The sequence below is a fragment of the Anoplopoma fimbria genome, chromosome 13, assembly GCF_027596085.1.
Source record: "Anoplopoma fimbria isolate UVic2021 breed Golden Eagle Sablefish chromosome 13, Afim_UVic_2022, whole genome shotgun sequence".
Classification (NCBI taxonomy): Eukaryota; Metazoa; Chordata; class Actinopteri; order Perciformes; family Anoplopomatidae; genus Anoplopoma; species Anoplopoma fimbria.
In genome coordinates this window covers 20,889,729-20,908,060 of record NC_072461.1, presented here as the reverse complement: position 1 = coordinate 20,908,060, position 18,332 = coordinate 20,889,729, and the positions used below count along the sequence as shown (strand labels likewise).

At 38.5% G+C, this 18,332-nt stretch overlaps 1 protein-coding gene across 1 annotated transcript in view; it reads left to right on the top strand.

Annotated features, from left to right (window-relative positions):
• Nucleotides 1-527: 527 nt before the first annotated feature.
• The window catches only part of LOC129101587 (citron Rho-interacting kinase), a 36,235-nt gene continuing 18,430 nt past the window's right edge, over nucleotides 528-18,332 (top strand). The window contains exons 1-14 of the mRNA XM_054611460.1: nucleotides 528-608; nucleotides 1,984-2,127; nucleotides 2,940-3,059; nucleotides 7,365-7,535; nucleotides 7,710-7,763; nucleotides 7,935-7,988; nucleotides 8,877-9,017; nucleotides 11,032-11,157; nucleotides 12,787-12,882; nucleotides 13,371-13,487; nucleotides 13,657-13,766; nucleotides 14,093-14,267; nucleotides 14,970-15,167; nucleotides 15,282-15,335. Coding sequence (XP_054467435.1) covers nucleotides 600-608; nucleotides 1,984-2,127; nucleotides 2,940-3,059; nucleotides 7,365-7,535; nucleotides 7,710-7,763; nucleotides 7,935-7,988; nucleotides 8,877-9,017; nucleotides 11,032-11,157; nucleotides 12,787-12,882; nucleotides 13,371-13,487; nucleotides 13,657-13,766; nucleotides 14,093-14,267; nucleotides 14,970-15,167; nucleotides 15,282-15,335 — 1,569 coding nt within the window. The 5' untranslated portion in view covers nucleotides 528-599. The remainder of the gene's footprint in view (nucleotides 609-1,983; nucleotides 2,128-2,939; nucleotides 3,060-7,364; nucleotides 7,536-7,709; nucleotides 7,764-7,934; nucleotides 7,989-8,876; nucleotides 9,018-11,031; nucleotides 11,158-12,786; nucleotides 12,883-13,370; nucleotides 13,488-13,656; nucleotides 13,767-14,092; nucleotides 14,268-14,969; nucleotides 15,168-15,281; nucleotides 15,336-18,332) is intronic.

Here is an 18,332-nt window from a genome sequence, read left to right as displayed (position 1 = left end):
AATGGGTTCATGATACTATTATTAAAACTTATATAATCTTAAAAAACACATGTTAATAAGCATCTTATGAGCACTTATGAGAGCCTTATAACCTATTACCTAATGTTTATTACAAAGATCTTAATATAAAGCGTTACCCAATTTGGTATTGAAATGTTTTTAATATAGGCGCATTGACCGAATATGTCTAGTTTTTACCGTCATACTCTTTGGTCCAGGGTCTTGATACTTTTTGTTTACTTGTTTAATAGGTAAACATTTAGCTTCTATGCATCCTGTCACTTTTATGATGAGTGTCAGAACACATATGGAAGGTTTATTATTCCTATAGACTGAAAAAGTCAAATCTATACAGTATGATTATTATAAAAGGTAAGTGTTTTACATAAGAGCATTGAGTCAGCCTTCAGATTTCATAAGAGGTTTCGCATAAAGAATGTTTGCCATCATGTTTCTCTCTGTTTCCTATCTCCCATCCTCTCTCAACTCTCTCCTCTCCTCCAGACTGGTGACTACACATCCATCACCTCTCTAAATAAGACCGTCTCCTTTGGAAAAGCCTCATTAAAAAACACAAAACAGCCAGAATTGACGGACACATGTCACAGGTATTACTCTTCACATGGTAAGAGATTGTTTCCAGCTATCTGACGAGCTACCTGTTTGTCAGTTTGCCTCTACACTGTAGCTGAGCGTGTGTGTGTGTGTGTGTGTGTGTGCGTGTGTGCGTGTGTGTGTGTGTGTGTGTGTGTGTGTGTGTGTGTGTGTGTGTGTGTGTGTGTGTGTGTGTGTGTGTGTGTGTGTGTGTGTGTGTGTGTGTGTGTGTTTACTTATTATAGAGTTCCACGTCACCCTCTGACTTTTTGTAAAAATAGGGCTGTCCTTGTGGCATTAATCTGTTTCAGTTGTACAAACTACAACTTGTTTCTTTTTAACACATGGTGTGAAATTAGATGTGAAAGTACCTTAACAGTACAACCATTGCTAAGAAAATATACTAATAAATGTATTATATTTAATATTTAACATTTTGACTGAACCCATTAGTGACGCATTCCTTCCAACTTCCTTATCAGATCTGATTATTCTTTTCATTTACATTTACATTTTATGTTTTATAAACTATGTCTTTGCAAAAATACTTGCGATTTCTATCAGCGAAGCAAACGTTGCTGACTTATTGATGTCGATCAAGATTTCAGAGTAATGAAGTCTGTATTATTTAAAACATAACCTCTTGCTGCGACGTGAAATTGTCCAATGCCATAATGTAAACTCCATGTGCTCATGCCAGCAGAATGACTGGCCAGTTGCAATGCATTTGGATCAACCAAAATGTGCAAAAATGTACAATTGAGTTAGAGAATACAGTTCTTTGTTACTTCCATCATGTAATCAATCATTAACCGTTATAATCAAATCGCTAACGTCTGTCTCTTAAATGTGTTGGAAATGGAATATCTTGTTGAAAAGTATCTACTGTTTCCTTATAAGGTTGGATTCCAGTACAGTTTTAAACCATTTATTTTGCTGTAGCTCCACCCCCGTGCTGGGGCGCCGTGTTGTTGTGAGCATGTGTCTGCGTACTGACTGTGTGTTAGTTCTACCGCACACTAAGTGCTGTGAATGTGTATCTGTCGCTGTGCTGCCAGCCCTGCTGTTTTCCTGGTTTCCAATGCTCCTCAGGCCCTTTAATGCTGTAATGGCACATCTAATTGTATCATCAATCGCAACCAATGACATGTACCACCAAACAAGTGCAGTCTTGTGCACTTGCATACACATACACACACAGAAATATTAAAAGTGCATTGTTACTAATATTTTAGTTAATATTTTAGACAGAAGACATCCTTAACAAAGTTACACTGTCAAAGACACTTAAAAAGAAAAAAACCTACTTACATCGATGGGCCCCAGATTCATTAAACGATACTAAACTGTCAGAGAAATGTCAGGTCCATGCTACGTTCTTGTTTCCAGGTTGAGCAGGAGATTTCACTTGTCCAAAGGAAGATGTCTGACCTTGAGTCGGTGCTGCAGCAGAAGGATATAGAGTTGAAGGCCTCAGAGACCCAGAGGACCATCCTGGAACAGGACCTGGCAACCTACATCACAGAATGCACTGTGAGTAGCCCTCTGGGCACGACAGGGGACACACATGGACTGTTGTGCTTGTTCCAATTATGCGTGTTTGTGTGTGTGCATGCTCGTGTGTTTCTACAAGACTGTGTGCATATAAGGATAGTAGTGCTGGGAAATGTCGCCTAAAAAAGAGAAAATCTTTGATTTCACTTAACACCCGATTTAAACATTTTAATCTTTTTTTTCCCTTAAAAATAACCTAGGGCTACACAAGAAAAACTTAAAACTTAAAAAAAAAATAGATAAAAGATGTTTGTTGAAAACATACACAATCATATATGCAATGAAAATGCTGAAGGTGTTGATTTAAGGAAAACAAAAAAAGATGCTTCTTGAGAAGTAAATCGCATGTATCCCAAAGAAAAAAGGTTAATTTTTGCACTCACATTATTCTCATTTGGGACACTATGAGAAAATGATTCTGCGCATGTTACCTGGTATTTTAGGGCTGCCACCGTTTTGTCCAACTCAAGGTTCCACACACTTCTCCCACTGGGCTCCGTGCCTCTCTTAAGTTATGCTGCAGATTTAAGTTGCCACAGACTTTAAAAAAAGTTAACAGTGGTAAGTGTTTTGATTGAGGTTGCTGAGGAGACGGTGCCTTTTCTGGGAACAAACCTTTCACTTTACTGCTAAATGACCATAACGTAGAATCAACACCTAGAAGAATTTCAACAAAAGCTTCACATTATAACCACGGCAGAGTGGTTATATTGTGTTATATTATGACTTTATTTAGTTTATTTACCCAACCAGCTATCCAGTGAGTCTACATTTGTATTTCTTGGTTTCAGAGTTTAAAGCGCAGTTTGGAGCAGGCTCGTATGGAGGTCTCACAGGAAGACGATAAAGCTCTGCAGCTTCTCCATGACATCCGGGAGCAGAGCAACAAGCTGCAAGAGATCAAAGAGCAGGTAGGACGGCCTCTTGGGTGTCATCAAATCAGTGGGTTTAAATGTATACTATTTACTTCCAATGTTGTGGGCTCAAAACTCAATCAAGGCACGATAATAAAAAAATCACTCATCAACTATCTAACATCACAGTCACTTAATGTTTCATTCAAGTTTTGTTCATAAACTCAGTACTTTTTCACTTCTTAGATGGATATTTAATGGGTATACTGCATTGTATGTAATGCATAAAGCAGAAAAGGCAAAAGAATGACCTTTAGTAAATAAGCAGGTTCAGAGTATTTCATTATGGCAGTCAGATGGAACAGGTCAAGTCACCAAGGCTGAGTGTGTGGGCAGTGAGTGTTAATTAGACAGCCATGTGACTGCAGTCAGTATAACACCTACAGCATGTTTATAAATGCCTCATGTCACAGTACCCTGTTGAGGTAAATTGTTGTGTGAATGTTTTTTCTCCTTGAACCTATTTACAACAATATAATGATGAAGTTTGTTTACAGTGATTCCTTGGAAATAGTTTGTCTATCAGGTGGCTGTGAATATCTGAAATGTTTGAGGAGTTTGACAGGGAAAGATTAACTTTACATTTAACTATCTACTAGATGAATAAACTTTAAGTTCAATGTATTGGTCATTCAGTTATTTGAAGGAAGAAACCATGCCTAGTTAATTAAACAATCTGTAGTCATCTGTATAAAGTGTAAAGTCTGCTGGGTCATCTCAGAGTGAATCTTTCTGGAACCAGGAATGCTATTAATGGAGAAAGAGACAGGGGAGCTACACACAGCCCTTAATTACTGAAATCAGATGTGATGAGTGTGTGGCATGTATGATGTTTGTGTGTGTGTATATGTATATTTATGCGTGTGTGGCAGCACCACATGACCGAGTGTTGCCAACTGTGAGAATTAAGCTGTTACAGGATTGACAGTTCAACAGATAGAGATCATGAAGAACCATCTTCCTGGCATTATGCACCATTTTTCCTTTTTTAAAAAGGTAATAGAAAAGCAACCTGCTTTTCTCAGCCTACACTAGGGCCGGTTACCAAGCACTGAATACATTGTGCAATGGTTGCTATGGTGATGAGAGCCATATACCTACGAGTGTTGAGAGCACTGATGCAGTGGGCAGGCTGTCGTGATGAGGTGCTGGGGCCTTAGCTCATGCTGTTTGAGAAACAGAACATCACTTGGTATACCAACCTCAAATTGTTTATCTGTGTAAAAGGAATGCACCCTGTCCTGAAGAAAACTTTTATTCATATCTTGTTTTCAGTAAAGCTTGGGTCACAGTTATGCACTAAATGTATACAATACTTGATAAAACAGAAGGTGTTGCATGCAATCCAAAAAGGACCTTGGATTTGATTTGTTGCTCCTTGGCAAGAGAAGCCAGAAGAAGTAGTCCAGTCAAAAGCCCACTTCATGCCCTCCTTTAAAGGTGTAGTTAGGTTCCCATATGAACGTTTTTATTCCTCCTATTAATTTAGACTTCATTTATCACTTACACTCAGATCAAAGTATGAAGGAATCTTTTAATGGCCAGTAGGAGGACTAAATACAGCAAGCAAAAAGTTGAATTTCAACATTCAAATGAGCACCTGACTGTTGTTCTAAGACTTGAAAAATTGTAAACCTATACGGGTTTGAAGTCAAATGTGTTTATTCCTGTTCCAAATGGTTACATTCGTAGGTTGGTCAAAAAGTCTGCCTATACTTCCTGCTGCCTCCCTGAGCTTTCTCCTCTGTGACTGCAGGTCTTCACTGTCTTGATGCAATAATTTGTACAAATGGGGATAAGGAGGAAAACTTTCTCCTCAAATGCTTCGATGGTTTTGCACTGACTGAAATAGTTGCGTGAAATATGAAAAAAGACAGCTTGACAAAGAAAGCCATATCCTGTCCACTTTGTCACCTCCACACTGGCCAGTTGCTGCATGTGAAGTTGGCATGATTGTCAGATTGTCTTTTTTTGGAAAGTTACAGAAATTGTTAAATGCAGTCCCCCCCCCAGTTTCAATGTGCCAAAGGGGTGACAGGCCCTGTTATCTGCCTTGCTGCTCACTTTAAGCATACTGAGGCCCGTTGGGGATCCCTCTGCAGGAGCTGGAGGAGGTGTCTGGGGAAAAGGATGTTCAGGTGTCAGAAACTTGTCATCAGCAATACTGCTATCTTAATGTTCATTTTACCATGTTACTGTGTAGAGCACAGATAAACTGAGTATGAGTTTTCACTCACCATGACACTTTGGCTTACAGCCTCACACAGAAAGCGTGTCTACAGACTTATTACATTGCTAGTTTGACATCTTTGACACGCATTGCTAAAAAAGCGACTGTCAGTCTACGTCTGCTGTCCAAGGGATCTCCAAATAGAGGTCAAGATTTTTTTGCCAGTGAGCTGTCTTCAGGCACAAGTAAAAGTTGAACACTGTCAGAGGAATATTCATAACACATCTCATCAGACTGTGGTTAAACTGAGCAACCTCATAACTGGATGTGCATAACTGTCCGCATTCATAAAAAGCAAAGCAATCCCTCTATACACAAATTATGATTAAAATTAAAAAAAGACTATAGTCTGTATCTTCAAATTTATGAGCATAGTTTGGTGCTCACGCTTATTATCTCACTCTGTGTTCCCACTGGTGCCTCTCAGCTGGGTATTTATTTACGCCATCTAAATCCAGCATTTCATCTTGAAAAGCATCTGTCTCCTACGCTCTGTCATATGACTGCAGTGTTTATTATTTTCATGCAGAAACATTTGCAGTGTAGGCTCAACAAACAGTAGAGATTTGAGATGTATTCACTTTTAAAGAAAACAATCTGTGCCAAAGCCATTAAGACCTGCAAACATATGCAAAAAGAGACAATTTCACAAAGAAGAAATATGGAAAACTACACTGTTTCTGGTTGTGTGAACACAAAAAAAGGTTAGAAAGCAATGGCACTTTAATGGGCCCTCAATATCCCTGTTTGTTTTTTGTACGTATGCATGCATAATCAAGCCCACTGGATCTAAAGAAAAATCATTGCCTTATATTTTGTGATATCACCCTCACTGAGAGTTAAACTTCTTATCCAGTGATAAGCGTTCTGTGTTTTGAGGGCTGAGGATACTGTCGTCAAAGATTGTAAGCAGCCCCAAGACAGGAAATAGACAGATGATTACTGATTTTAAGATCTCTAGGAAGTATTAAATCTGTAAATCTGATAACCTGAATGAGCCATGAACATAACGTTTGGCGTACAAATGCTTCTTTGTAATAAAGGAATACTGTGATTCAGCGCTCCTCAAGCCCTTAGTGGTTTAACTTCATATTGAAAGCTGAATTGCCCTTTCTTTCATTTTCTCATACTGAGGAAGTTAGTAACCAGGAGATCCGGTCAATTCTCATTAATGGGAGCTGTCTCTTCACTCAGAGATTCATTTACGGTTATATATGTAACTTCCCTTTCCACGTCAGCTGGTCTATTTTTGTTTTCAACATGTCCGATGTTGTTCATTTGTCCTAATCTGTGTCGGTTGACTATTAGTCTCCCTCGATGCAGTAGCATGCTACTTTTTATTAGCCTGACAGGAGGGTGAAATTGGATCTGTTAGGCTGTGACTAATTACTCTTGAGCAGACATGTGCATTAAGTGACTCTGGCTGATCAATTTTTTCTCTACATTTTCCTTTCTTTGTTCATTTGCCTTTTTATATTAGTTTGGTTATACTTGATACGATTTTTAAAGTGCCTCTGTACTCTCTGAAAGAAAATATTTGACATATAATGGCTCTCATACAAGCTTTTTAATTACATCCATCGAACCTCATCCTCCTGTGGAGTTTGAAAGTGCTTCTGTACCAGCAGCACATCTAAAGTACATCTCTTATGAATGAGTTTGTTCTCATAAATGATGCAGTGACTCCTAACAAGAACATCTTCTTCCAACAGGTTTGGGTCGGACAACATTGGGTCTGATGAAGAGTTTTCTTCACTTAAGGAAAAAAATGTACTTTCTCCAAATTTGCTGCACCGGTAGAGGGGCACTTATAATGGTTGCTAACGAAATAGCCTCATGTAAACTGTGAAGAAAGTGCTTATAAGTAGACCATTACAGGTACTTTTTAGCAGAGGTATGGGCTCTCCTAAGTGGGATTTATTTTGACATTCCCTTTCTTAATGTTATTGCTCCTTTAGTGTTTGTGAAAGTATTGCTCCTCTCCTCTCCTCCTCTCTCTCCTTGCCTCTTTGCCCTCTTTCCTCTTCTTTTGGGGTTTCTTACTTGTTCCGTGTTTTTTTCTTCTTGTGCAGGAATACCATGCCCAGCTGGAGGAGATGCGGGTTTCCATACGACAACTGGAGGAGGACCTGTCTGCCGCCCGTCGCCGCAGCGACCTGTATGAATCTGAGCTGAAAGATTCTCGGCAGAGCAGCGAGGAACTGAAGAGGAAGGCTGCGGACTACCAGCATAGGATGCAGAAGGTCTACGATGTTAATGATGCTGAAATTTACATAGAAAGAGGTTATCACAGTGTAACTCAACGTAACAATATGATACAATCATAATTAACTCACTTGTTGTCGTTATAGAGTTTCTACATTACTGTCGACTTGCCATGCTCATTACCAGGAGGGATCTCACGGTTTCCTTTACAGGTCAAAGAGCAGGGCAAAGCAGATACAGAGGAGATGATCACCAAGCTGGAGAAGGTAGAAAAGGAAGTTCATTTTATTGTAATTAGATTCTGTTGTTGGTGAGGATGGAGAAATATATCTATATAAATACACCGACAAGTTCAAGTGACTTTGACAACGGATGATAACCTTGGATATCTTAATGTCTTTACATATCACTATGACTACATTGTTTTTCTTTTTCAGACCAGTGCTGAACAGCAGACCAAGATCCAGGATCTTCAAGAAAAGCTTGCCAAGGTAGAAAAGCTTTGCTGGAAAGATTAATGAATAATTTATATGAGCCTGTGCTCCAAAATGCAAGAGATGTAACAGCATTTCACCCTTTCAGATGAGTGTATTAACGTCTTCTTTACCCTCCCTGACCTCATTCTTTCTCTCTCTGTCTCTCTCTCTTAAACTGTGGTCTACAGTCAGATTTGATCTTTGGCCCGGGAACTATTAAGCTGTCTTTTTAAAACTAGAGTTACTGCTTAATTATCAGCAATCAAAAGATAATTTCATTTTAATTGTCTTTTCCTAGAAATTAATATTTAAAAGTGCCATCCTTTCTGCAAAGAGCACACAAGGTTGTGGTGCTGATATCCAAGGCTGACTGAGCCCATATTAGGAATAGTTCTGCTTCTGACTTAATGCAATCTAGTTTACGAAATAATCAGTATGGTAGGACTTTTGTCTTAAAATAATAATTAAATAATGATAAAATAAAGTTTGATTTTATTGCAGCAATATACAGCAAATAGCCACCAAACATAACAAAAGGGTGTCAATCTTTCTTTGTACATACAAATGTTATATATCCATTTAACAGTTAAATAGCCAGTTCATTGTAACCTAATGTCAGCAGTGTTTGCCTGAAGTACTAAACAGGTGAAGCTGCTGCATATTATGCATTATTGTGCACACTCATTATACTGGTACATGTTCAAATGTTTTTTTAATTTACTTAATTCCTTTGATTGATGTAGTTAATGATCATACTACAGTGGCATGTTACATCAGAAATTGGACATTAGATTTTGTAAATTATACAAGTTCCATAAAAACCTTCTATGACATTTAACGTTGTGTAAAAAGCATGTTACAAACACATACTTTTTGAGTGATATTTTTCCTTTTAACACCTAGTCGTTAAAGGCCAGTGCTGAGGCTACAGACCTCCTTCAGAGTATGAGAGTGGCCAAAGATCGCATGGAGCGAGACCTGGAGAGGCTACAGAACAAAGAAGACTCAAGTGACAGCCTGCGTAGACGCCTCCGTGAGACTGAGGTAAACACACACACACACAACACACACACACACACAAACACACACACACACACACACACACACACACACACACACACACACACACACACACACACACACACACACACACACACACACACACACACACACACACACACACACACACCTCTGTTATCACACATAGTCTAGCATATATATGTTCTGGCACCCTGCCTGTTTTTTCTCGTTATTCTGCTAATCTTGTCAGTCTATGCGTTGCAACATCCTTGACTTTATTGTTTAATGTGTTGCATAAATAAATCTGGTTGTGTATCTGCTAAGCCAAAGAGTTTGTTGCACCTTCTGAGAAAACACTTATGCTGTGATGTCTTGATAGTATGTCAGATACCCTGAATGTTTGACACAGTTAATCAGAGTTCGAAACGCAAATCCACCTGTGTTCATGTGATTTTTATGAAGCCACCTCGCTTTCACATTTTTGTAAGGCACACAGAGTAAAACTAAACCAAAGGGTCTTTGAGCACAGTTACATAACTGTGAATGGTGCACAAACAATCATAGTCCCAGACTTTCAGCCTAAACACACCAGACAGACTATGCAGCCTTTTTTTGCAATACATGTTTTATTTTGTACAAATATGACCAAAAGCTGTTTAAATTCAATGTGAAGAGACAATCTGTGGTTCTGAACACCAAAAAGGCTGTTACTGTTATTATGAAGCTAATCAGTCTGAATGTGACATTTTACTAATTGATTCTACAATGGCTCACTAATCCCTGTGCTCCTGCTGCAGTTATTATTTTTGGCAAACTGTTTCTGTATAGTTTTCTTCCAAGCCAGGGTTAATTGTGAAAGCCTCAACATCCAAATTTGACATAAAAAAGAAAAAATAGGAGGCAATAGCTCTGTAAAGTAGTTTTTTTTTATAGTGTTTTAATAATTTACCACTTTTATTCGTCTCCAGTGTTTTGTTTTGTTATTGTGTCTGCTTATTGGATCAGAATGAAAACGTATGGCAACAGCAGCTAGCATATTTCTATTTTCATCACAGGCTAGTGATATACTGATTTAATCATTCAGCTCTTTATTTACATTATTTGAATGTTGCCATTTACTGTGCAACCACTATAGAACTGTCCAGTGTCAGCAGGACGACTTTGATAACCACTTCTACTAAGCTCGCTTTTTATGCCTCTAAGCCTGCAGCAGTTTTTCAAGTTATCAAATTGCCTGCCCCCTGAACAAGATGTCTTTGGAACGCCTTTAGTGATTTTCTTTAAATTTGGCACAAACGTCCATTTAGACTCAATGATGAACTGTCCAGAATTTGGTTGTCAAATGTCCGTTCCATTTTTGTGACAGCGGTATATAAGGAGGTGGATCATTTTCTGGGGATGGGCACTAAGCAATCATGTTACGTTTTTTTCCTCAGGAAATTAGACGTCATAGGAGTGGCATGTGGTTATTATGTCACGGCCATGAACCAATCAGATTTTTTTATAAAGTTACATATACATATACTTTATACTTTAAATAGAAGGGGGGTTCTTATGAGTTCTTCTTAAACATTTCACAAACAGCATTTCACATCAAGCACCAGACATGTAAATGTAGTAATTAGCATAGGTTCATTTGGACGGGAGAGTCGGAGGAAAGAAAATACTCACATGGTCAAATTTAAACAGCTCCGAAGACCTCTCACATCATCACACATGAATGCTAATGGGTTCTTTGGAACCATTGTGAAGAACTTGGAATAATGAGATATAAACATTGGAGAGGTGCATCACTAACAAGCCAAATGGATGCGGCTGCTACATAATATCATCAATTCTTCATTGAAGTGTTAATCTTCAGTCTTGTTAGCATTTCTACAAAATGTGCATTGATGTCCACATAGCAAAACAAGCACTATTTCAGACTAAGGAAAAAAAGTCCTTAGGTTGCATTTTTAAAACTAAAAGAAATCTAAAAGAAATAAAGCCAGTTTATGCTTGTCTTTGTTTGTGCATTACTTGTGCCCGTTTTGAGCAGGATGGCAGGAAGACTCTTGAGAACCAGGTGAAGAGGCTGGAGATTGTTGAGCGTCGGGAGATGAAACTGAAGGAGGAGATCCAGAGCAAGGCCCAGCAGATTCAGCAGATGGCAGATAAGATTCTGGTAACCCACCTTTCACCACTTTTGTGGAGCTAAAATAATCAGAGGAGGTGTAAGATAAACATAGCTCACTGTCAGCATTGCAGAGGAAGTGCTATTTTACATAATATTTCTGAAAAACCATGTTTATCATTTACTATCTTTACGGATGATCTGGATTTAAACCGTTATATAAGTGTTATTTCCATATACACAGGGCACAAAGTTTCTAATATATGATAATAACAATAAAATTGAGTTTTACATAATATTGACCCTACACACCCACACAAGTGTTTTCAGTTAGTTTACCTGATTTGTGTGGACCTATACGGACTGTGTTTGAGCGACATCTTCTCTCACTCTTCTGTTAGTTTTGTTGCATATGTAAGGGTGGGACATGGTATATGATTTAGTCCAAAGAGATTGATCACATTACTTAATCACCTGCATGCATACGCCCAACTTCCACAGGGGAGAAGTTAATAGTTACAATAGCTTGAATATTGTGTATAAATTCCACCTGTGTTTTCCTGCTATAACAAGTGAAAAACGTCTAGAACCAGCGCTCCTATGAGAAGGTTCAGATTTTCCTCATTTTTGTTGACGACTGAGGTTGTTAGCACTGCATACTACATACTCAATCAGTATGTACTGTTTACTATATTAACCATAAGTATGCCATTACCAGCACTGTTCACAATGAAGTAAACTCAGGCAGTACGTCTTCTCTGCAAGACATGACTGTATCAATCACATTACCATTCCAAGCTACAGTTAAATGGAAACTGTTTATCACAAATTTAAATCAATATTACTTCTTTCACTCAATGTGATATTTTATATACGATTATTTGCAAACTAATTAAAATAATTATATATTTTAGAGTTAAATATTTGTTTCTACAGAACATCCTATATGTGAGCTCCAGCGCTTCTCCTCTTAACCGTACCTTAATGTCACTCGCCATCATTCTTAATCATTTTATGCAACGGTTAATTATTTCAAACGTCTGCCTCACAGTCTGCCATAAGACAGCCTGAAGAGCCACAATGCATTTTGGGGCGGTTGAGTATGTCCAGCAAGCTCACGTCTCATACTCAGAAATTCTTGCTAAGGAATGACGCCTTCAGTGTTTAATGTTTGTCCAAAGTGAGGTGGTGTCATGCTTTTTCAAAAATGGTGTGTATTCCAGTGATTTACTCCATACATCTGGCGTTTCTCTCGTACACAAAATCCACATATTATGCAGTCGGACGGACTACATACCTAATTATTCTACTCTTAGTATGAATAGTATGTTAGTATGAAATTTCAAACAGACCCATTGTGACTGATGTGTATTTACACTTGCTTACTTCCTACATCTATAATGACTAAGACCAGGGACTGGTCTAGCATCTAAAAACACCTGCTTGTTGGTAAGGTGATTGAATCGTTTTTCAAAAACACTATGAGGCACATTAGCAGCAGGAATCATCAATGATTGTGATTTAGGAGTCCTTTTGATCCCTCACTTACCAAAAATGTGTGAGCTGATTTTTGTTGTGGCAATAAAGATTTGTGTATTACCCTTTTTAAAAAAGCAGTTTAGAAGTACTTTTTTTCCACTTTTAGTCATTGTATGCACAACATATGTGATGTTCGTGTAGGTGCTGGAGGAGAATCTGCGAGAGACCCAATCCACGGCCCAGCGGTCCGAGACTCATCTGAAGCAGAAGGAGAAGCTTTATGAAGACAAAATAAAGGTAAAATTTCCGAACACATCGCTACTCAACACATATGCCGACGTGAAACAACAGGCAGGTGACTCCTGATGTACTGTACTAACAGGAAGTGCTCTTTGCCATGTTTGGAGGCCCTACATGTGCCACGGCGGCTGTGGCACATGAGGTAGAGCGCTTGTCCCGTAACCACAAGGTTGGTGGTTCAAACCCCTCTACCGGCAACATGCCGAGGTGTCCTTGAGCAAGACACCTAACCCCAAGTTGCTCCCCGGGCGCTTCATTGCAGCCCACTGCTCCTCTGGGATGGGTTAAATGCAGAGAAAAAATATCCCCATTGTGGGACTAATAAAGGCTTAATTATTTGGATTATTATTATTATTATTTCAGCCGGTTGAGTCGTGGGTGTACTCTATGATTAGGAGATCTACAGTATGTCATCTTCACACCATTCTCTGTCCTGTAAAGTGATATCCTGGTTATGGTTCTGTGGGCTGCCTGGCATTGAGCAGGTGTTGGAGGCCCAGATGAAGGCGGACATGGCTGATAAGGAGATGCTGGAGTCCAGTCAGAGCAAATATGAGGAGGAGGTGCGGGAGAAGTGCAGCATCATCAGTGATCAGAAGGCGGTAAGAACTGACCAGCTTGGCAGCGACACTATCTCAGGCGTATTTTAATATTTATCACACTGACATAGATTTCTTTTGTTTGGAATAATCTTATTGTCAAGCACAAAATAATGACCCTTGATCTGATACCAATTAAAGCTGCTGATATGAAGGTATAATTTCTGTTCAGACCATAAATGCTATGGACTCTAAGATGAACAGCCTGGAGCAGAGGATTGCTGAGCTGTCTGAGGCCAACAAATTGGCAGCCAACAGCAGCATCTACACCCAGAAAAACATGTAAGTACTAATACACAATAATTCAGTGGGAAAATAAACATTAAAAAGCAGTAGAAAAGCCTTTCTCTAGATTTTCATGCCGTGAAATACACTCTGAATTCAATTTCTATTGATTCTCCCAAGTAAAATATTAGATTCAGTCATAATGGCATAATAATAGATGAAAGGAAAGAGATTGGTTCAAGACATTAGTTGTCAGATGATACCTGGAAAGTACCTTGTTTTTTTTGTCCTTGGAGTATATTTATTTGCACATAATGGCACAACACCAGGTTGCATAGCCTCCTATTGAACTTTTTGCACACAAGTATGTGTGGTCTTGGCAGGAAAGCTCAGGAGGAGATGATCTCAGAGCTTCGACAACAGAAGTTCTACCTGGAGTCTCAGGCTGGGAAGCTGGAGGCCCAGAATGCCAAACTGGAGGAGCATCTAGAGAAAATGAGTCAGCAGGAGCAAAGCAATAAGAGCCGTGTGCTGGAGCAGGAAACTAGGCTCCGAGAGGTGAGGAGATATTGGAGGGAGATGAAGAAGAAAGCTGGGTTGTGAAGCAGGGTCCATGTTTTGATTGACACACAGGTCAAGGTCTTTGCAGATGCAGAAAAGAAAACATTTTTTGAAAGATAATTGTAGAGGCTCTGGCAAAGATTCGAAATGTTTATTGTAATTTCAGTTAATGCTTTCGCTGGGAGGCTCCATAAAAAAAAGTTGATATAAAAAATATAATAAAATATATTAACAAAATATGAGAAGCAATGAAAATATTAATTTAAGAAATGCAATAAAAAAAGTATTAAAAAAAACTTTTATATACAATACATAGATGTGACGCATGACATGACATTGTTGGGATCTAGTAGTGAAGTGTAGTATAATGTGATCAGAGCAGTGATCTTGAAGAGGACTTTTATTTTGAAACATTCCAAAATACTTCAGAAAGTGAGTTTTATAGGCTATAAATCTCAAAACGTGGATTATTGAGTCATTGGTGTTGATCTCCAACCCAACAACTCTGTGCAGATGGCTAATGGTAATGCACATTACTACATATTTTAATGGTAAAATATGTAGTAATGTGCATTAAAAACCTTTTAATTAAGAGAATCGAGGCGGACTGAAGGTGAATAGTCAGGGTGATGCCCCTTGGCACACAATCAATTCTTCCTTCACTCACCTCGGATGGCCCTTTTCTGTCTCCCTTTGTAGATTGGGCTGGAACACGAGGAACAGAAGCTGGAGATTAAGCGTCAGGTGACAGATCTGACCCTGTCGCTGCAGGAGCGTGAATCCCAGGTCAGCAATCTGCAGGCAGCTCGCCACGCTCTGGAGAGCCAACTACAGCAGGCCAAGACCGAGCTGGAGGAGACCACTGCAGAGGCTGAGGAGGAGATCACTGTGCTCAGAGTAAGAGAGAGAGAAAGTAGAAGGGCACACAAGATATTGTCTCCTGTGACGTTATGTAATTCAATCAGGGAAATGTGAAATGTGTCCCTTTGTCTCTCTTGTCATACCTGCTAGGCACACAGAGATGAGATACAACGCAAGTTTGATGTTTTGAGAGACAGCTGTGCGGTAAGATGCTCTCTACTGTCTCATCTTCTTCTTTCCAGGAATAGACATCTCTTCTGGCATTGAACACCAGCTGAATCCTCACACATCATAAAACATAACTAACAACCTTGCCATAATATTTCAGTTCATGTGTTTCTGTCATTCTTGAGTAAAAAGGGCTTAATTTAAAAAAGATTTCTCTTCTGCTTACATAAATTACAAAGTGACTACCTGTGACTTTACCACCTAATCTATTTCATCACAATCATCTTCCTTCTGGTCCAATTTTTTTTTAAATCTAGTAACACCTGCTCTAGGTTGGTGAAAAATCTGACCATGGCAGCACATTAATATTTTCAGAGATGTCTCAAAACATTGTGTCTGTGGCCAAAGTAAGAATAACTGTTCTTACTGGGAGATTAATTCTCAATTGGATCGTTTGTTTCCATGATGGCATTTGTGCACACTAACAACTAAGTGAGCTACCATTACCAAAACAAGCCCCGCAGGAACAGTGACAGGGAGATAATGGCTGTTATCCTGTTATCATGGATATTTTGGATCCTGAACATTCTGTTTTGTTCTTTTTTACTTTATGGTGTCATCTTATGAACTTCACCTGGAAACACTGTGGTGTAGTCAGCGAACACAGCATCTCACAGTCCACACATAATGGCTGATAGTTTAACATTTTTCATGGTTTGATTATTTTCTTTTCCATCTCTGCAGAGATATTTATTTCCCCTCTGTTAAAAAACCACACTATCTTGTCACCAGAGCTTCTGATAATAAGGCATCAAGTGAAGCCAACCTACTAATGATGCTTCACATAGCAAGATGCATCATTGCACAAATGTTGAAAGATTTTTTTTTTTATTGGTCCATTTTACAGACCATGAGGGCAATGTTAAAGCCTGTTATAATACCAAGGCCATTTTTAGTGTTATTGTTATATTATGTTATTATATTGCTGGATAATATGAGGTGGTGTTGATGTGCAGCTTTGGCGTCCTAGCCTTGATAAAATGATGTTGTCATTGATTTGAGTGCCTACAAACTTATTTACCCGGAATAATCACCAAGACCATCATGGTCTTCATTTATTCCATTGCCCTACTTTGGAGATCCTCCCACTCGCAAACTGTTCACAGAGCACTGTCCATAGATTCAGTTGGCCAATGTTCAGACGAACACAGCCAAAGCCAAAATCTGCAGCAAGCAGAGCTTGAAATGACACTCTATTTTTTGCCCTGCTGAGACTTGCGATGTTGGTTTATCCGTTAGTCTGTCTGTTAAAAACTTTGAACTGCGACGTGCATACATTATTCATTTATGTTCCCTGAAATGCCCCATTTTGAGATTTATGCCAAGCAGAGACAAAAATAAAAATGATAACAGTGAAAACTATGAACAATTAAAGAGTGAACTTTTTGTCACCATATAATCATAGTCTTACAAAAAACGTCTGGCCTATGGGTGATTACATTGTCTACCCAGCTTTCCCAGCATGACACAAATGATTCCAATTTAATGGTTAACATATGCTGCTATTTTCTCCATCTTGTAAATGTTCATTGTAATATCCATCCATGCATTTGAAGTTGGCCTCTCCCTCAATAACCACTCTCTCATAAGAGCCTTTTACCAGCAATATAATAAATATTTGTCTCTTTTCAGCCATTCTTGGCATGAGTCCAAAAACATGGTTGTTACTTACTCTCAAGGGGCACATGCCATCTGAAAATATCTAATAAGGCATTATGTGTCCTTCATCAAAAGTTTTGAATAACGGGGCAATACCAGAAAACGTTGTTATGGTTTGCATTGTACCATAACAACGTTTGTTATGGTTTGCATCCGCAGTTTCTTCAAACTGGGGAGTGACCATCATGGTGGGATTTTTTTAGAGGGTGAAATAAAACACCTCATCAGGCTTTCCCAAACTCCCTCAAATTTTGTGATCTGGTTCACGTCACTTCCTCCTTCTTCCATTTTGTTTACAAAGTTGAGTGTTTTAAGATTCAAAGGCCCTTTGTACATGCATAAATCATTTCAGTACTAGTATAGTATTTGGAATAAGTTAATTCTTAACCATTTTTGCCTCTCCTTGACAGTTTTAGTGCCCCATCTAACTCAGCACTTACTGAACATTAGGTTTTTGTTCCCATTTGCACAGACAGACATATCAGAACCAAAGTGAAAAATGTCCTTTAAATATACTGAACACATTCTCCATTTTGGACATAGCACCACATTTCCTCTTGTTCTATCTTCAGGCAAAATGTCAACTTTGCACACAAGACATCACATAATCATCAGGCTGCAATGGAATTTGCTGACTGCATACATTTTATTTTTAGCCACACTACTGGTAAGACTGCAGAAATATTGACACTCTCAGTATGCTCTTTGCTGTGTCCAATTCTTTTTTTATTATGAGTTTTATTTTGTAATATGGGAGAAGTGTAGCCTCAGAGGGACACTAGTTAGTACTATTCCTTTTTTTTATTTTTATACTAACTTTAATATACCGGGCCTTTAGGTAAAACTTCAATTGGATCAAAGGTTATTTTGACAGTGTAGTAATGATGACATTAGGGAGTGGCTCTCTTAGACTAGAGTGCCCATTCTTTCTGAGCTATGTGAAGATCCTTTCTTTACATAGCTTACTATTAGAGTTATTATAGTGAGCAATAAGACAATGTATATTGTGGCACTATAGACATCTGTCAACAGGAAGAGATTTTGTTATACTGTCTCTACTTAAGTAGCTATTCTTTCATTTTTTGGTTTAGGAGACCGTTGTGAGCCATGTTAAAATCAAAGAGGACTCCTTTTAGACTGGATCCACCGAAAGACATTTCCATCTTGTTATTTAATCTATAAATATTTTCTCAATTGAATAAACTGCAAATTGACTATATATATATATATATATATATATATATATATAGTACCAGTCAAAAGTTTGGACACACCTTCTCATTCAATGGTTTTTCTTTATTTTTATTTTTATTT